The 19,855-nt window shown below is 38.6% G+C and overlaps 1 protein-coding gene across 1 annotated transcript; it reads left to right on the top strand.

The window, feature by feature from the left end:
• The first annotated feature begins 5,855 nt into the window (after window positions 1-5,855).
• On the top strand, window positions 5,856-6,209 carry LOC139194603 (ribonuclease T2-like). The gene has a single exon (XM_070819488.1). It carries the CDS (start codon window positions 5,856-5,858, stop codon window positions 6,207-6,209), a length of 354 nt encoding a protein of 117 aa, XP_070675589.1.
• The last annotated feature ends 13,646 nt before the right edge of the window (window positions 6,210-19,855 follow it).

Raw genomic sequence — 19,855 nt, 5'->3', positions numbered from 1 at the left:
TGAGTAGCAAAGGATCAAGTCCAAAGCTAGAGTTCAACTCCAAGAGTGAGAGTGAGAGTGTTCCACTACACATTGTGTGAGTGAAGTTTAGAGTGATAGAAAGTGTGTGTTATACTTTCTTGTATCCATCAAGCCTTGTCTTTGGCTTGGTAAGACTACTCTTGTTGTATTCATCTTTTTCATATAGTGAAGATTGATCCTTGTTTGGTGGACGTAGGCATAAATTGCCGAACCACATAAATTCTTGGTGTCCATTTTCTACTTTACCTTGTGCATTCTCTATCTTGTAGTACCGACATTCCTAACAAGTGGTATCAGAGCCCGGTTGGCTCGTACTGCGAGATGGAAGGAAGTGGCACTATGATCAAACTCACCAACTCCAATTGGGTAACATGGAAGCCAAGGATGGAGGACATTCTCTATTGCAAGGATCTGCATGAGCCAATTGAAGGAGATGCCGCTAAGCCAGAGAGCATGTCCGATGCCGAGTGGAAGAAGATGAATCGCAAGGCTATTGGCACAATTAGACAATGGGTGGACGATAGTGTTTTTCACCAAGTGTCTAATGAAACCAATGCTCGCGAGTTTTGGACAAAGCTTGAGTCCTTGTTCGAGAAGAAAACTCCAGCTAAGAAAGCCTTCTTGATCAAAGAGCTCATCAATGTGAAGTACAAGGATGGTTTAAGTGTAGCAGAACACTTGAACAATTTCCAGAATATCATCAACCAGTTGGCTACTATGAAAATGACGATCGAGGACGAGCTACAAGCGCTCTTGTTACTTGGATCCTTGCCAGACAGTTGGGAGACCTTTGTGGTGAGTATAAGTAACTCTGCTTCTAATGGTGTTCTTACCCTTGATAATGTTAAAAATAGCATGCTCAATGAAGAAACAAGGAGAAAGACTTCTGGCACAGATAGCAGCCAAGTATTTGTCACAGAGAACCGCGGAAGAAGCAAGAGTAGAGGACCTAGAGGTCATGGCAGGAGTCCTAGCCGATCCAAGTCAAGGTTCAGGGGTGCATGCCACCATTGTGGCAAAGAAGGCCATATGAAGAAAAATTGTCGAGTTTGGAAGAGAGAGCAAAGGGAAGGAAACAATCAGAAGAAAGATGATACTGGCAATACCACTGCTGTCATATGTGGTGATGTACCAGAAATATTGTCTGTTGGTGAATGTCTGCATATGGGCAATTCTGACAGAGACATTGAATGGATCTTTGACAATGGAGCTTCCTTCCATGCTACGTCCAAACGGGAGTTCTTCAGTACATACAAAGAAGGTGACTTTGGCATAGTGAAGATGGGGAATGAAAGCTATTCCAAAATTCTTGGAATTGGTGATATATGTCTAAGAACTAATCTCGGCTGCCAATTGATGTTGAAAGATGTGAGACATATTCCTGATATACGTCTCAATCTGATATCCATTGGTACCCTTGATCGACAAGGATATTATCACCATATTGGCGAAGGAAAATTGAAGCTTACTAAAGGCTTAATGGTGGTAGCAAGAGCACGACTTTGTTGTACGTTGTACCGGTCAAATGCCAAGGTTTTGAAAGGTGAGTTGAATGCTGTGGAGGACTCATCTCTAGACTTGTGGCATAAGAGGCTAGGTCACATGACCGAGAAAGGCCTACAGGTTTTGGCAAAGAAGTCTCACATTCCCTTTGCCAAAGGTACGTCGTTAAACTCTTGTGAGCATTGTTTATTCGGAAAACAAAGAAGAGTTAGTTTTTCTGTTTCATCTACAAAGAAAGGAAACTTGTTAGATCTTGTTTATTCAGATGTGTGTGGTCCCATGGAAGTCGAGTCACTTGGAAGAAATAAATATTTTGTTACTTATATTGATGATGCTTCACGAAGGGTGTGGGTGTATTTGTTGAAATCCAAAGACCAGGTGTTTCAGACATTCCAGGAGTTCCATGCCATGGTGGAGAGGGAAATTGGGAAACCTCTTAAGTGCCTTCGTAGCGACAACGGCGGCGAGTACACATCTCACCAGTTTAGAGAGTATTGTGTAAAACATGGCATACGTCATGAGAAGACAGTTCCTGGAACTCCACAACATAATGGTGTTGCTGAAAGAATGAACCGAACCATCATGGAGAAAGTCAGGTGTATGCTGAGGACTGCAAAGTTATCTAAGCAGTTCTGGGGTGAAGCTGTAAGGACAGCCTGCTATTTGATCAACCGATCTTCATCAGTACCATTAGGTCTTGATGTTCCAGAGAGAGTATGGGCTGGTAATGATGTGTCTTACTCTCATCTGAAAGTGTTTGGCTGTAAAGCTTTTGTGCATGTGCCCAAAGAGCAGAGATCGAAGTTAGACTACAAAGCTACACCGTGCATCTTTCTTGGTTATGGCGGTGAAGATTTTGGTTACAGATTATGGGACCCATACCAGAAGAAGTTTATCCGAAGTAGAGACGTGGTCTTTTATGAAGATCAAACAATTGGGGATTCGGATAAAGAGGCACAACCAGATGGCGCAGTCAGATGAGTTGATCCATTAGCTTCAGATGAAGAAAGTCACGATGACATCCCTGAAGCAACTGCCAATGAAGTGCCTGCAGAATCAGATAATGCTGATCAAGAGGAGCCTGATCAAGATGTGCCAGACCATGAGATTGCTGATCAGGTGGAGCCTAGTCAAGAAGAGCAGATTCAAGGAGAACCCAATCAGGGGGAGCCTCCAGCCCTACAAGAGAATGAAGATCAGGTCAGAAGATCCATCAGAAGTCGAAGACCGTCTACCAAGTATTCTTCATCAGAGTATATCATGTTGACTAATTATGGAGAGCCTGAAACATATGAGGAGGCCAGAGCTCATAACGACAGTGACAAATGGATGAAGGCAATGGAGTCGGAGATGGATTCCTTATCAAAGAATGATACCTATGAGCTGGTGGAGCTTCCAAAGGGCAGGAAAGCATTGAAAAACAAGTGGGTGTTCAAATTGAAAAGAGACGACAACATGACAAGGTACAAGGCTCGTTTGGTTGTCAAAGGTTTTGGTCAAAAGAAAGGAGTTGACTTCGATGAGATTTTCTCACCGGTGGTGAAGATGACTTCCATTCGAGTTATCCTTGGTATGGCAGCAAGTATGGATCTTGAGCTCGAGCAGTTAGATGTTAAAACTGCATTTCTCCACGGCAATTTAGAAGAGGAGATATACATGGAGCAACCCAAAGGCTTTGAAGTCAAAGGTAAAGAAAATTTGGTGTGCAAGCTCAAGAAAAGCTTATATGGTCTTAAGCAGGCTCCGAGACAGTGGAATAAGAAGTTCAACTCATTCATGGTGAGTAATGGGTACAAGAGAACTCATGCTGACTCTTGTGTCTATATCAAACAATTTTCTGGAGGTAAATTCATCATCTTATTGCTTTATGTTGATGACATGTTGATTGTCGGACAAGATACCTCTATGATTAAAAAGCTCAAAGAAGAGTTATCTAAGTCCTTTGACATGAAGGACTTAGGGCCAGCCAAGCAGATTTTGGGCATGGATATAATTCGTGATAGAAAATCCAAAAAGTTGTGGCTGTCACAAGAAAAGTATGTTGAACGGGTGCTTGAAAGGTTCAACATGAAAGCAGCCAAATCGGTAAGCTCACCTTTAGCCAATCATATCAAGTTGAGCAAAGAGTCGTGTCCAAAAACATATGAAGAAAAGGAGAAAATGGCAGTTGTTCCCTACTCTTCAGCAGTAGGAAGTATCATGTATGCAATGGTGTGCACACGGCCAGATATTGCTCATGCAGTAGGTGTGGTGAGCAGGTTTCTCTCTAATCCAGGGAAGGACCACTGGGAAGCTGTTAAGTGGATTCTCAGATATTTGAAGGGGACTTCTAAGATGTGCTTGTGCTTTGGCGGTTCCAAACCAATCTTGGAAGGATTTACAGATGCTGACATGGGAGGTGACCTGGATGGTAGAAAATCTACGTCTGGGTACTTGTTTACTTTTGCAGGGGGAGCCGTGTCTTGGCAATCCAAGTTACAAAAGTGCATTGCTTTGTCCACAACCGAGGCTGAATACATAGCCGCTACAGAAGCATGCAAGGAGTTGTTGTGGCTGAAGCGGTTTCTCCAAGAGTTGGGTTTGAAGCAAAGTGATTATGGCGTTTATTGTGATAGTCAGAGTGCTCTGGATTTGAGCAAGAACACTACATATCATTCACGCACTAAGCACATTGATATTCGTTATCACTGGATTAGAGACGCTATCGAGAACAAGTTGCTACAGCTGAAGAAGATTCATACCGATAATAATTCTTCAGACATGTTGACAAAGGTAGTCACAAAATCAAAGTTGGAATTCTGCATTAAGGCTGCTGGGATGAACTCCAGGTAACTTGGAGTCATGATCGGAATTCCTCCCTCATGGACTGGAGGGGGAGATTGTTGGTATATGGTCCAGCCCATGATCAATGTTCTAGATTATTCTAGTAAGCAAGAGATGAGGCTGGAGCTTGCTAGACAATTCTAGCATGTTATTAAGTTGATGGAAGAAGCTAGAGAGTACTAGCTTCCTTGGTTGCAAATGGAAAGATCTAGAAGCTACAAGTATGTGGCTAGTCTAGATTTTTCTATACTAGAGGTTTGAAGAAGGAACTAGAAACTAGTAGAATGCCAAGCCCTCACCTATAAATATGGGTGTGATGTAACCAATTGAGAACCAAGAGTGAGTAGCAAAGGATCAAGTCCAAAGCTAGAGTTCAACTCCAAGAGTGAGAGTGAGAGTGTTCCACTACACATTGTGTGAGTGAAGTTTAGAGTGATAGAAAGTGTGTGTTATACTTTCTTGTATCCATCAAGCCTTGTCTTTGGCTTGGTAAGACTACTCTTGTTGTATTCATCTTTTTCATATAGTGAAGATTGATCCTTGTTTGGTGGACGTAGGCATAAATTGCCGAACCACATAAATTCTTGGTGTCCATTTTCTACTTTACCTTGTGCATTCTCTATCTTGTAGTACCGACATTCCTAACAGGTTCCTCTCGTGAGTAGCCTTGGCTTGATTGGAAATTAACTTATTATTTAGACAGGGGAAGGTGGCATGTGTAATGGTCGTGATGGAGTACTTGAAATTGTATATATGTGATTTGTTGGTGAATTCTATGAAATGGAAACAAAACAATAATCTGTGTTGGATACAAAATTCTCACAGCATGTCTACACATGCATGCAGTTTCTTTTGCCTATCAATTGAAAACATGATAGTGATATGTAACAAGTTATATACTGAATTGCAGACTTGTATTGATTTTCATTTGTAGTGGGAGTAGGAATGTTACTTAAGTTTTTCACAATTTCGCATCTGTTTCGTTCGTTTCATTTTAACCCCTTCACCACCTCCACCTCCACCCCATAGGTACTATAAATGCATGCAACTTCGTCTTCAAAACATCAGGTAGAATTAGAAATGGAGTCAAAGTTAGTGCAAGTCATATTTTTCTTCTTGTTTGTCACAGTGTCATCCGCTTACACACCATTCCAATACTTTATGCATGTTCAGTTCTGGCTAGCTGCTGAATGTCAAGCTTCAGGGGGGGTGAATAAATGCCACATCATGCAACCATCTCATCTTCAGTTCACTATTCATGGTCTCTGCGAATAAATCATCCTCTTCATCCCTTGACTGCAAAGGGGATGCCTTTAATGTGAATGGGGTAATTATTCACAAATTAACTCTCAATAGTTAATATGAATGTGTGTCCTTACGTGTGTGTATGTATATATGTATATATATGTATATGTGTGTATATATATATCTCCCTGCATGTGTACCGTGTATGTACGTGTATTCTCAACTAGTTTTCTTCTTATGTTTTAATTAAATAATATATGTAGATGGATGATGCACTGAAAAAGGAGCTACTCAGTTCGTGGTGGGCTTGGAGAAACGGGAATCATGTCGAATTCTGGCAACGAGAGTATGATAAGCACGGAAAGTGCTCCGACAATGTGTTCCCGAAGACCGAGTACTTCCGGAAGACCCTAGCGGTGTATCATGATTTTGATATAGCTCAGACCCTGCAGAAGGCTAATATTGCACCCCAACCACTTCAGCCCAAGATGTCATTGTACAAATTGTACTCCATCGATCAGATCACAAAGGCCATTAAGTCCGAAACCGGCCGGCGGACATTCCGTCGATATCAGATGCTATCAACAAAACCAGAAGAACAGCACGAACGGAAGTAAACCATTAATATATTTGGCCCAAGTGGTTCTCTGCTTCAATGAATCTGGCAAAAACAGAACTGGTTGCGATCCAAAAGAAACAACAAAATGCAAGTTAAAAACAGGCGACCTGGAAACGGTACCGAGCATAGCTCACATAAGGCTCTGGGTGTAACAAATTGCTGAATTGCATGACGGTCGACCGATATCACTACGTACCTACGGATACTGTATTAGTTAGGGCCGATCCCTGTGCACGGCAATATATATATTTAGTGAAATAAAAAAATATAGAAAACTTCATTTTAATAATTGGCAAAGATGACTTTTAAATTAAAACCATGAGTAAGATCAAAATCTAATTTTAGTGCCTTGATACATTAATAACCTCATTTATTAATTATATTTTGATTTTTTAATTATTTCTCTTTTTCTTCCTAATTTTTAATGTATTAATTTTATTTCATTATAATTTTTATTTTCATTTCATTTATCACAATATATTTTGTTGTAAACATTTAGATAAATTAACTTTTGTTATACAATATATTTCGATGTATTTTGTCTTCTTCATTTAGGTATATTAAATCCGTTATAATACATTTCAGTGCATACATTTAGGTACACACATTTCGGTACATACATTTCTATACAAACATTTAGATACATTAATTCAATATAATACATTTCAATACTACCATTTCGGTGCATACAGTTCGGTACACACATTTAAGTACATTAATTTACTATTACATTTCGGTGCATATATTTCGGTACATACAATTCGGTACACACGTTTAAATACATTAATTCAATATAATACATTTCGGTACTAACATTCAGGTCCATTAATTGCATCTTTCAAGTTTGAACAATGTTAAATAAAATTAATAAATTAAAAAACTCTTTTTTGGTCAAAAAATAAATTAAAATTTGTATATTAATAAATTTAAATATTTAATGGGAGACATTAAGTAAAATGCACATTAATTATTTTGAATTAAGGATACATCAAGGGATTATAATCAATATGTAATCTAACACCAGGTTTATTTTAAATTTCAATTTTCTTAAAAGATTAAAGTTAAAAAACCCCTAAAAAATATGTTGTTCCTCTGAGTACATATCTTCTTTAGCACACCAAACCTATATATATCTTGTTTAACTTTAAACACCTCAGCGAGCTTTGAAAATATTTAGGGGGCGTTTGTTGCGTCGTACTATCTCAGACTGGACTAGCTTCAAGGACTAAGCTGGACTGGCTTAGACTAGACTAAGCTGGACTAACATAATGAAGCGTTTGGTGTAGTGTTGGGCTAAGAAACTGGATAATAACAAATTCTAATATTATATTATTTAATATATAAATTATTTATATTTTATTATGAAGTGATCGGAGATGACGAGAAGTCTATCGGGAATGGTCGTTGAGCATGACGAGGACGAGAGAGGATAGTCTTAGCTAGTCCCATGGTTATTGGGGGGTCTCGCTAAGACTTTTTAGTGAAGTGTTTTGTCCATGCTAGTCCCTTTTAGTCTCATTAATGTTAGTCCCAGCATGGAACAAACACGATATTGGACTAACAGCTAATCCAGTCCAGTCCAGTCCCACTTAGTGAGGGCAAACAAACGCCCCCTAAGGGTCTAATTAGTTACTGCAGTCATGCATCCGCATAATCGAGATTGTACATCTACGATAGAGAAAGGGTTTACCCATTATAATTACAGAGAGAGAGAGAGAGAGAGAGAGAGAGAGAGAGAGTAAAAAGACATAAAGTCGGAAAGATGATTCAGGAATGTACAACATCAAATTCAAGGAAAGGGTTAATTAATAATACTACTTCAAGACAGACGTTGTAATTCATAAACTTGATTAGGGGATCCATCTTGTTTCTAAGTGTTGAACAAACTAGTTGATATCTTCTTCTTCTTTATCACAAACAAAAGTTCGCTTGTTATCTCGTTAACGTATTCCTCTCATTAATATTATTATCATCGTCTTTTCAAAACTCAAGAAATGAAAATACTTCTTCAGTCTCTTCCTCCTTAGTGGTGTTGTTACACTTGGAGTCCTCCTCCTCCTCCCCCCTCATGCTGCCGCTGTGCTACTAATCGCTCCAAAAGGACGTGGAGAGTGGTGAGATTGTTGTTCGCGGACTAGTTGGAGAGGTGGTTTGATACGAAACACGGATTGTTGATGAGAGAAAACCACCATTTAGAAACACATTATTTATTGATATGAAAAAAGAAGTTAGACCTAGTCAGGGGAGACATAAACTTTACTCCTCATAGAACCAAAGAGGCGGGGACATACACCTTACTTATTTTGAAAAAGAAAGTATAGGAAAAAGAGGGGGGGGACATAAACTATACCCCTCTTGAAAAAGAAAATACAAGAAAAAATTGGGTGGACATATGCCCAAACCCCTCTATAAACCTTAAAAGGTAAGAACCTGCAAGACAAGCTGCAAAACCAAAAAGGAAAACAAAAAAGATTAGATGAAAAAGGAAATCACACATCAAGAAGGGGAGGCAAACCTGTAGGCTGGCATGCCCAAGAAATATGAGTGCAGAAGAGGAAGAATCTCTATAGGATGAGTGGAATGCCTAACAAGTGAAGATGAGAGAAACTCTAGATTAGCTAATTTGTCAGCAACAACATTCCCTTCTCGAAATGTATGAGAGCAACGGAAAACCATGTTTTGCAATCGAAGAATACAATTGTTCTAGCGAGTCTGGAACGACCAAGGAGGAGAGAAAGATCCAGAAGCGAAATAGGATATCACGCTAGAAGAGTCACTTTCAAACCATAGATTTTGCTAACCCTGCTCGTGAGCCAATTCCATAGCAAGGATGACAGCATGGAGCTCCGCATAGAAAGAAGTACAATGCCCTAAGTTTAGGGAGAAACCACCAAGAAAATAACCTGCAGAATCTTGGAAAACCCCGCCACAAGCCGCAGAACCTGGGTTACCTTTAGCAAGGCCATCAATATTCACTTTGACCCAAGAAAAAGGAGGGGGACTATAGAGGGAGCTTTACAAGACTTAGCCGAGATTCCAAGAGAGACTAAAAGTTGCCTATCCAAAATGCCTCGTACATGACCAGGGGTGAGAACTCCAACTTGCCTATTCCAGGCCGAGGTGGAATGGCAAAGGCATGAGAAGGAATGAGGTTTACTTTCAAACTTCACTTTATTACGCATCTTCCAAATAGCCATTAGCAAGAAAAACCCTGAAGCTAGCCAGACATTACGAAGTTGTGGAGAAAATAGTTTTGACACAAAAGCAAGCCATAAATTAGAGAGGGAGCCCGTAGGTGGAAAAATAGTGCCAAATTGGGTAGCTAGCCAACACCAAGCACGTTGTGCAAATTCACAACTAAAGAATAAGTGGTCAATAGATTTAGAATTCTTGTAACATAGTTGGCATAGTGGGACCAGCGGAATGCCCCGTTGCTGAAGTTGATCCTCTATTGGGAGCTTTTGAAAAGAATCTTCCAAACTAAAATGGAGTAGCGAGGTGGAATGAAAGGACGCCAGATAATGGAAGTCCAACTCTTAACAGGAAATCGATGATGAACAATTTCATAGCCATAAAAAAACGAAAAGACTCCAGATGTAGAAACTTCCTAAATTAACACGTCCTTGTCCTCATTAATTGGAAAAGGAATTTCTAAAATCTCTTTAGCTAGGTCTGGAAAAGTAGAAGAAAAAAGAGAAGGAATAACCCATTTTCCCATACAAATAATTTTTGGGACCGTAGTACGAGATAGAGAATGAGCAATCTCAGTTGCACCAACGACTTCCAAAATAGGCATATCCAACCATTTATGAACCCAGAGAGAAGTACTATAACCATTTCCGATCACCCAACGACAATTCTGAAACAAGGTATGAAGAATGGATTTAATGCCAGGCCATATAGAAGATCACTTGTAACTACAAGAATATAAACGACCATGTAGCTGGAATCGTTTTAAAAAATAAACACTCCAAGGAGAGTCAAAAGTAATAATAACTCATCCAAGCCTTAAGAGAGCTGTAGTATTTAGAGAGCAAAGATCACGCAATCCCAAACCACCCTCATTCTTCGGAGAACATATCTAACGCTAAGAAACGGTAACAATCTTCTTGGCGGTCACGTCACCAAACCATATAAAATTATGAGCACATCGTGAAAGAGACCTCAGCAAGGAAAAAGGCCACTGATAAACAGAAAAACTATGCAAAAGCATACTCTGAAAAACTGATTGAATGAGTTGAACTCTTCCTGCCATAGATAAAAGTTTCCCCTTCCAACCTGTTAACTTAGCTTTAGCTTTATCTGCCAAGGCTTGAAGATGACACCTCTTAGGCTTGCCACAAAAGATTGGAACTCCTAAATAAACAAATGGTACTTTGCCTTCTTTGAATCCCAAGTAACTCTCAACCACAACTTTGCAGTGCCTTGAAGTAGAGCCCAAGTAGAAAATACTTTTTTCCTTATTGATAAATTAACCAAATGCCCTACTATATCTATCGAAAAAACCTTGCAAATTACCAGAGTGACACCATCACTTGTACAGAAAATGAATACGTCATCTTCATAGAGAACATGAGAAGGAGAGATACAACCTCTTGGGGCAAACTGCAACATTACTCGCGATCTCCCTCTAACGATAAACAACAAATTATGAAAATTGTTTAAGTAAGATTTCTAAGAAGAAAAAATCACAAAGTGTAAACTGATTCAGATTTTAGATCAAATCTTTGATTAATTCTCGGAAGCAAGGTTCAATTACATACATGCTGATCCTGCGTGTGTGTATATCATCACCATAGAAACTGATTAGGATTAGTAAGTAAAGATTTAATTAATTTTTGCAGAAAATACCTGAGATGAAAGAGACTCTTACCGGAGAAGGAGTCGATGGAGGCCGCGCCTGCCAGCTTTCTGTTCTGCTCTGGGACTGAGTGGGTACAATGCAACTGGGAGGGGTTTTGTTTCAAGTTCAACTATTTAATTTTAAAGTAAACTGTCAATGTTTCCTGAAATTTCACTTAGCTTTCGATTTTCTCTTAAAACATTTAATTGAAAAATTAGTTTTACTTAATTTTCCAATTAAAAAGTTTAGGGGAAAGTTGAAAGTTGAGTAAAAGTTTAGGAGAGAAATTGACAGTTTATTCTTAATTTTGTAAAATGATAAACCAAGTGTGAGCGTTGCGTTTTTCAAGCCCACAACCTCAAAAGTTGGGCCCACCCAATATTATTCATTACTTGTTTGTGGACCTCATGTAACCATGTTATTTGATTTTGACCGAGTTCATATTCTTTTGTCACGTCATGTCCACATAATGAATGTAGATTAGGCCTTGATTTTAGTCCGCATTATATTGTGAAGATACGTTATTCATGAAAATGTAAAATATTTTCGTTCCTTATAGAATAGATATGAATCATGTCAATTTTAGTGTATTGAGTTATGCATGCATTGTATGTATATTTTTGTTCTTGTTGGGGGACTTTTAGGTCAAGGTGGACTTGGGCTTTGAGAACGTCCTCTTATCTCACTTGGTTCGGTTTCGTACGAAGTCCCAGAATATCTCGAAAGAGTTAGCTTGTCTTAGGAAATATCCCGGTTAGACCAACGACTTGAAGATAACATGATTTAGGCAAATAATGACTTGATCAAGAGAAGCGTGGTGTAAAAGATAGAAATTCATCAGTTTAGCATGTTGAGAGAAAGAGAGTTGGCATGGTTGCATGGTGTTTCCCGGTAAATAATCTGGGTTTCCTAGGGTAGCAACAAGGCTTACGATGGCTGGGATTTTAGTGCAAGGCTATGGGAAACACTAAGGTTGCATGGATGATGATTCTTGAGGCTTAAATGATATTTCTGGGCTAATGGAGTTCTCTGGGTATGTTTCATGGGTGTTACTTGGCTCTGTATGTTTGTGTTCTCTCCCTCTTTTATGTGTTACCTCTAATCCTTCCTCCATTTTCTCTAATGGTTTCTCCCTCCTTATGTAAGTGAATGGCTCTTTTCTAGGCTTAAAGGGAATCTCTCTTTGTGGCTTGGTCTTCCCCTCTTTTCTCCTTAGCTCTCATATTATTCCCTTTTTTGTGTAAGATAGATGCACTATTGAAACCTGCAGTTTGCTTCTTCCCAAGGCGCGGCTTTCTGCAGACGTTACTTTTGGTAGCGCGCCTCACGGCTTTCGCATGTTGGTTGTCAATGTAAGTTGGGAAGGGAAAGTTATCATTAAATGCCTGATTTTCTGGGTTTAGCATACATTTAATGCATGAATCTGGTTTGGTCCTAACTAAGAAGGTTTGCTTGCTAGGGAAAGAGGCAAATTGGGCTAGTTTTCTCTCAAACTACCCACGTGGAATACAAAGGCCATGGACTTGGACTTTTGGGCTCCTAAGTAACCCAAAGTCTTCCACAATATTGACTCCACGTAGGCCCAATGAACTTCCGTAACCATCCACACCACAATTTACTTGACAAGCCTTGTCATGTGACTTGGGCTTAGCGTGAATAGTGACTATGTGATAAATAGGCATGGCATGATTCAGTCTAATTACCGTAGCATGACATGTTCGTAAATATATTTCTTCCTCGATCCCGCACCTTTGCATGTATTTAGGCTTGAATAGAGGCTTGCATGACAATTGGCTTCGAGGCTTGGTTGGGCTTGCGTATGACATTTTTGGGCCTCAACATTTCTAAACTAGCAACTGAGCCGGCGGTAACGATGTTGTGGGTTTTAAAATTGTGTTAAATGTGTAACATGAATAGTGCCAATTAAACATCTATTTTAGACTAAAATAATTTGGTGGAAGGTATACATGCATCTAATTTGCCACCTCTGTTTCCCATTAAACGTTTAAGATTATCTTATTACACAACCACCCTAAACCATTAATATTGAGGATATTAATTAAGGGAATTGTTATTGGTACTCTAAAAATCTCATTTTGTACTCCAAACTTTCTTTAATTAGAAAGAAAAATACACTTCTAAGGAGTGCATAATGAGATTTTTAGGGTATTAATAATAGTTTCCTTAATTAAAGTGTACTAGCCTAGGCCCAAGAATTTAAATCATTAATATATTCATGATTCCCCTAAATAGAAAGTAATTTGTCATACCTTTTTATTACCCCTTTTAAAACTTCAATAAAACACATTTAAACCATATGGTAACGTTGTCTGCTATAACTCCTGCAAAGATCAAGGCCTTGCCAATGTAGTTTTGGTCTTGAATTCTTCCCAAATGAGAGAAAGAAGGTGATTTGCTTCTTTTGACCTAAATCTTGTGGGAGGATTCACAATCTAGCAGGGCTTAAAATGTTGATTTAAATTACCTTCCTTTGATTTTATATTCTAATGCAAACAATGAGAGCCTTTGTCTGGTTGAAAAGAGAGACTTGTCAAAAACACCAAACCTCTTAAACATGTTATGCAAGTTTTTTTGTTTATATAAATAATCAAGTTGCAGAAAACACTCACTGTGACAGTCCGTCCCGAAATATATTTTATTGATCGTGTGAAATGACTTTTATAACCTTAAGCGTTAAATTGTGTGTATGTAAATGATCTAAGGGTTGGACCAATTAGTTATATTCCTAAGTTATTGGACCCTATTAGAACTAAAGGACTTAAGGTGTTGTTGATTGGTTGCAAAACTAGACCACACACATACCCAAACTCCCGTTGACTCTCTTTCTCTCTCCTCCTTCTCGGATTTTTCCATTCGTCCGTACAACCTGTACGATCATCATTCAACCAACTCCATCCCTCACGAATCGACATAGAGGAAGTTGTTTTTATGTTCCTTGTGAGTCCAGGAGTCGAACCATAGCTTTGGTTGGACGTGAGGACGTCAGGATCTCGAGAACCAAGAAGCTCCGAGGAGATGCACAGTAGCTCAGTCATGATCGCAGACTTTTCTTCATGTTTTAAGGGTCTAGGGAGTCTTATAATTGCTTCACAAAGCTTTTAGAAGAATTTTGGAAGGTTTTGAACGTCGGGAAGCTCGAGTTTAGTGAGTTGCAGGGTGGCCGGATTATCGTGACTTTTTCCGGCGAGTTTCCGTTGGTTTTAGGTCCCCAAAGTGTTTAGGTTTTGTTCCTCTCATCCTAAGCTTCAATTTGGTATAAATTTCATCAAATTTGGTTGAGAAATGGAAGAGTTATGAAGCTTTAAAATTTTTCCAAAAACCGGCGATCGCAGCGGCACCGATGGTGGACTCCGGCGAACCAAGGTTGAAGGAGGAGAATATTCCGTCAACTTTGACGGAATATTCTAACGTCGTCAGGTAATTATAACGGTATATGCTGATTTTTAACGGAATATTCCCTAACACCGTTAGGGAATCCGTTTGGTGTGCCAGGCATGTGCCTGAGCGTGGGTCGCACGTCTGGCTGTGCCTTGGCCGGCGCTTGAGGGCGTGTAGGTGCTCGGAAAAGTTTTCTAAAAATATAGGGGTGTTCCTGAGGTTGAGTAGGTCATGGTGGTATATTCAAATACCACAATTGAGCTATGTATGAGAAGTTATTACCTAGTTTTATGTATGTGCTTTAAAATAGCGTTTATATAGTTGTTTCGCATATAGGTGAGACCTATTCTAAGGAATAGTGCAGTCAAGCAAGGCTCGAGGGTTACGACCCTTCCACATATCAGTGAGTGGGCTTTTGGTTTTCAGTATATACTTATATACTTGGTATTTTTCCCAGAAAATGCATTTAAATGAAATTATGTATGATTTTCATGTATTAATTTAGTGATTTTTCAAAATTTATTGGAATTTAAATATTTTTAGGTTAAAATGTTCATAAAATTAATTTAGGATAGTCTACATAAATTTTTGTTTTAAGTTATTTTTTTTAAATAGCTTTAATTCATTATTTGATAATCTTGGGCTAAAATTTAGGCCAGAAGGGTTAGAGTAGAAAAACTGTTTCTGGGCTAAAACCTAAATTTTCTGGAATAAATATTTTTAGATTTTAGGTTAGGGTTGGAGATGGTCTAAAAGGAAAAGATGGTGGATCAAAAAAGAAGGAAAGGATGGGTTTTTTTTTTTTTTTTTTTGTTTTTTGAATAAAAGTGAAAAAGTTAACAGATAAGTCATTTTTATTGTCACTCTACAAAACTGTATTTTAAATGTGAATAACTCATCTTTCCCTTTTTGAAATAATGAGCTCTTCTAGCTTCGTAAGTGCTTCAAACAATTTTTTCTGACTAAGAGTAGTGCTTTAACTTTCTTTTGAGCCTTTCGGCCCCTTTAGAGCAACACCACCCTTGGAGCCCTCCCCCCAGGCAATCCATGAAGGAAATTTTGTGAAAAACATGTTCATTTAAGCAACATCTATAGCATGCAATTAACAATTAAAAGGCGGAATCATGCTTGTATGCACTTAAAAACAAAACATTAACCATGAAATTCAAAGCCTAGTAGATTGGTGAACCAAGACTCAACTCAAAACAAAGTGAGTTGAGAAATTTATACCTTTGTAGATTCCTCTTTGGATAAGCAAAGGCTAATCACCCAAGGAGAGGGCCTTCATTCCTTACTTCTTAGATCCATGGATTTGGATGGAAGAATAGGATTCTTCAAGTTCCCAAAGTTGAGAACCTCTAAGTCTCCACACCAAGGTGAGATGTGAAGAAGAGATGAGTGACCTTGGAGGAGAAAGATTACTAGCTAATCCCTCCAAGGGGGCCGGCCTCTTTAGAGAGAAAAGAGAGCTTGTGTTCTCATCATTTCCCCAAAAGAAAACCCTAAATGAATTTTGGCTATAAAGTCATATTTATACCTTAATTCATTGGAGTGGCAAACTTGTAAATAAGTCCAAAACTCACTCCATCTCTAAATGGCCGGCCTTAGGGTATTATTGGGCTAATTGGGCCTTTGTGAATCATTATTCATTAAGTTGTCATACAACTTAAGTTAATGGGCTTGACGTTCGAAGCCCATTGGGCCTTAAGGTCCAAAACTATCCCGAGTTCTTTAACGAACTTATTCGTTTGATTAATTAACATATTAATCCTTGCCATAAATAATTAAACCATTTAATTATTCTTATTCATCTCCATTGTTTCTTCAATCTCCACCTTACACGGTGTACGATCCATTAGGTTCCTTTTAGCGAGGCAGTGGGCGATTAAAACCATTCAAATCGATTGTGAATTAAAACTTACTTTCAATTCTCCCTTTAGTGATTATACACGTGTAGGGCTTCCACAAACCATGAGTGACACCTAGCATCATATCATGGTTACCCAAGCTAATCAGAAGAGGTGGAGAACCTATTCAGTTTAGGATTACAAATGCAATACGGTCTTTCTCTAATACAATACTCTTGACCACATTGTTTGGTTTGATAGTTTATTCATGTCTACTATCCAATGTGATTCGTGTGCTTATATGATTACTTTGAATGTGATTTAAAACGACTTCCTAAATCTCATTCATACTCTGGCCAGAGATTCTTAATCATATCATAGAGTATTCTCTCTCAAACAGTTTGAAGGTTAGAGATCCCTTGTTGCGCATTCACTTGCCTCCATGGCTAAGTGGCTTAACCCCAACTAGGCCGTGGACACCCGCGAATGGAGTGACTTTGACATAATCAAAGATTAAGGACCTAACCACAAAACAACTATGATGCCTTAGGTCAAATGACTACTTTGCATTATCCCAACCATGAGTTCTCATGTGACATGAGTATGAGAACTTTTCGTTGATCGTGTTCAGTGAACTCATTCCTTATTGAGCACCTACGTACTTGTCTTGGTGTCAGTCACACCAATGACTCGAGACCAGTCACTCTCACTAAGAGAAGACATAGCACATACTGATCGTAACGGACTGTCAATGCCCAATTGGCAATCTTATGATCATGAACGTTTAGGATATGTATACGAAAGAGAATGGTCTCATGAATCTGACTTCTTTAAATTACATTCTCCTAATTACATATTCCTTGGACTTATCGTTTAAGCATATAACATTTATATGAGACGGCTTAAAACAATAATCTTTGCCCTTGATATTAAACTAGATTAGTTTAACATATGAAATGTCCGTAAAGTATCATCATATGATTGGTTTTAGGGCACATTTCCAACAATCCACTATTCAATCCACCATGTGAACAGTAACTGCCATAATGAACAGTAACTGCCTTTTGCATCTCCACCCTTACACTTGAATAGCCCTGGCAATAGGCAATAAAATATTTATTAATTTTTTTTTACAAAAAAATACTAAATAATTTTTTTTGTAATTTCAGATAAGATATTTTAAATCGTTCTCGTTGCGCCACATGTCATTTACCCAAAACGACTATTATTGGTCATAGATTTCGATAAGATTTTTATCCAATGTTATCGTGCCACGTGTCGTTATCTTTTCAGAATCTTTGAGGATAGATTTCGATTAGATTTTAAATCATTCTCGTTGCGTCACGTGTCATTATCCGAAAAGATAATTATTGGTGATGGATTTCGATAAGATTTTTATCCAATGCCGTCGTGCCACGTGTCGTTATCTTTTCAAAATCTTTTAGGATAGATTTTGATCAGATTTTTAACGAATGACGGCATGCCACGTGACACTATCTACAACCTAATCATTTTAGAATCCTCCATATAATGCATCATCCATCCTTTTAAATCTCACACCAATTTTCTCAATATCTCTATCATTATTTATAGTTTCTGCTTCTTTCTTTACCAAATCAAAATCTGTATCATTATTCATAGTTTCTACTTACAATGTCTTCTTCTTCAAGCATGATGTGGGAAATCAATCAAGAAGAGGAAAAATTGTTTAACCAATCTAAAGGAATGTTCAATCTCCATATAGCCCAAAATGAGAAGGAAGGGGATGAGGAGCGGAGAAGGAGAGATGACGAAGCAAGAATGGCCAGAGACTCACATTCTCATCGAGTCATCCAAGCTGTGGCTCAAATATGAAGGCCCACCCGTTCCGGAAACCTTGATAGAAGCAGGCAACAACGAGGTGAAGAGCTGTTGGACGATTATTTTGTCCATAATAGTGCATTTCCTGATACGTACTTCAGACGTCGTTTTAGAATGGAACGACATTTGTTCAACAAAATCATGATTGCTGTTTGTAACCATGATTCTTACTTTGTGCAAAATAAGGATGCTTGTGGTGTTATGGGTCTCCTTTCTGAGCAAAAAATTACTGCCGCGTTGCGGATGCTTGCGTATGGAGCAGCTGCAAACCAAGTGGATGAGATAGCGAGGATGGGGAAATCAACCATTCTTAAGTCCCTGATGAGGTTTTGCGGAGCAATCGAATCTATCTACACCGCAGAGTACCTCCGGAAACCTACTCACATGGACTTGGAAAGGTTTCTGAAGAAGGCCGAGATGCGAGGTTTTCCTAGGATGATTAGGAGTATTGATTGTAAGCATTGGACGTGGAAAAACTGTCCAAGTGCATGGCAAGGCGTTTATGGAGACAGAAAAAGAGCAAAAAGTATCATTTTGGAGGCGGTGGCATCTTTTGATACATGGATTTGGCACGCCTTTTTCAGGGTTCTGGGAGCTTAAAATGACCTCAACGTCCTTGCCCAATCCCCGGTGTTCAACGATGTCCTGCAAGGAAAGGCACCAAAAGTCACGTATGAGGTCAACGGAAGTATGTACGACGGGCTATACTACCTAGTTGACGGCATTTACTCAAGGTGGTCAACATTTGTCAAAACAATGCCACGTCCGCGAAGTGCAAAGGAAAAACACTTTGCAATATGTCAAGAGGGGTGCAGGAATGATGTAGAGCGTTGTTTAGGTATCTTCCAAGCTCGCTGGGCGATCGTCAGGGGTGCTGCTAGATTGTTTGATGTAGTGAAGAATGATGCATATGAGCCAAACACGTCATCATGATTATGAAGCTTTCTTACTCATCTTCCACAATTATGAAGCCGTTGATGAGTATGAGCCAGACACGATGAACAATTCAAGAACACGTATATATTGTGCTCATGACGCCACCGATGAGCCCGTGCAACATGAGCCATTAGAAATGGATGAACGTTACAATGAAGGGGTCATTCAACAATATACTGCATTTCAAAGGCCAGACATGCACAATGCCAGGCAAAATGACTTGATAGAGCACCAGTGGGCATTGAAACAAGCTGAAGATAATTAAGTTCATTTGGTGTGTTTTTATTATTTGGTATGTTTATGTAATTTTATTTGGTGTGTTTTATTTTAGTTCATTTAGTGAGGTTTTTATTATTTGGTGTGTTTATGTAATTTTATATGGTGTGTTTTATTTTAGTGAGGTTTTTATTATTTGGTGTGTTTATGTAATTTTATTTGGTACGTTTTATTTGGTGTTCATTTCGTGAGTTTTTTATTTGGTGTGTTTATGTTATTTGAATAAAGATTCTCTTATAGTATAAATATATTACCATATTAAATAAATTTACTCTTACTTTAAATAAAGTATTAAATTCAATAAATTGGAAACAACATAAAATACTCAATTAAATAAATAATAATTTACAACCCAAGGTAATTGGAAAACTATGGGCTCCGATTACAAAAAGTACTATATTCATCATCACTTAACCAATTTGTGCTGCTAGGACCATCTCCTCTTGCTCTCCCTTCTCTTGCACGCCTCCTACGCACCACATC

Source organism: Malus domestica, chromosome 03, assembly GCF_042453785.1.
Source record: "Malus domestica chromosome 03, GDT2T_hap1".
NCBI classification, from domain to species: Eukaryota; Viridiplantae; Streptophyta; class Magnoliopsida; order Rosales; family Rosaceae; genus Malus; species Malus domestica.
Note: the sequence above shows the minus strand (reverse complement) of the source record. Positions and strands in the feature narration are given on the sequence as shown.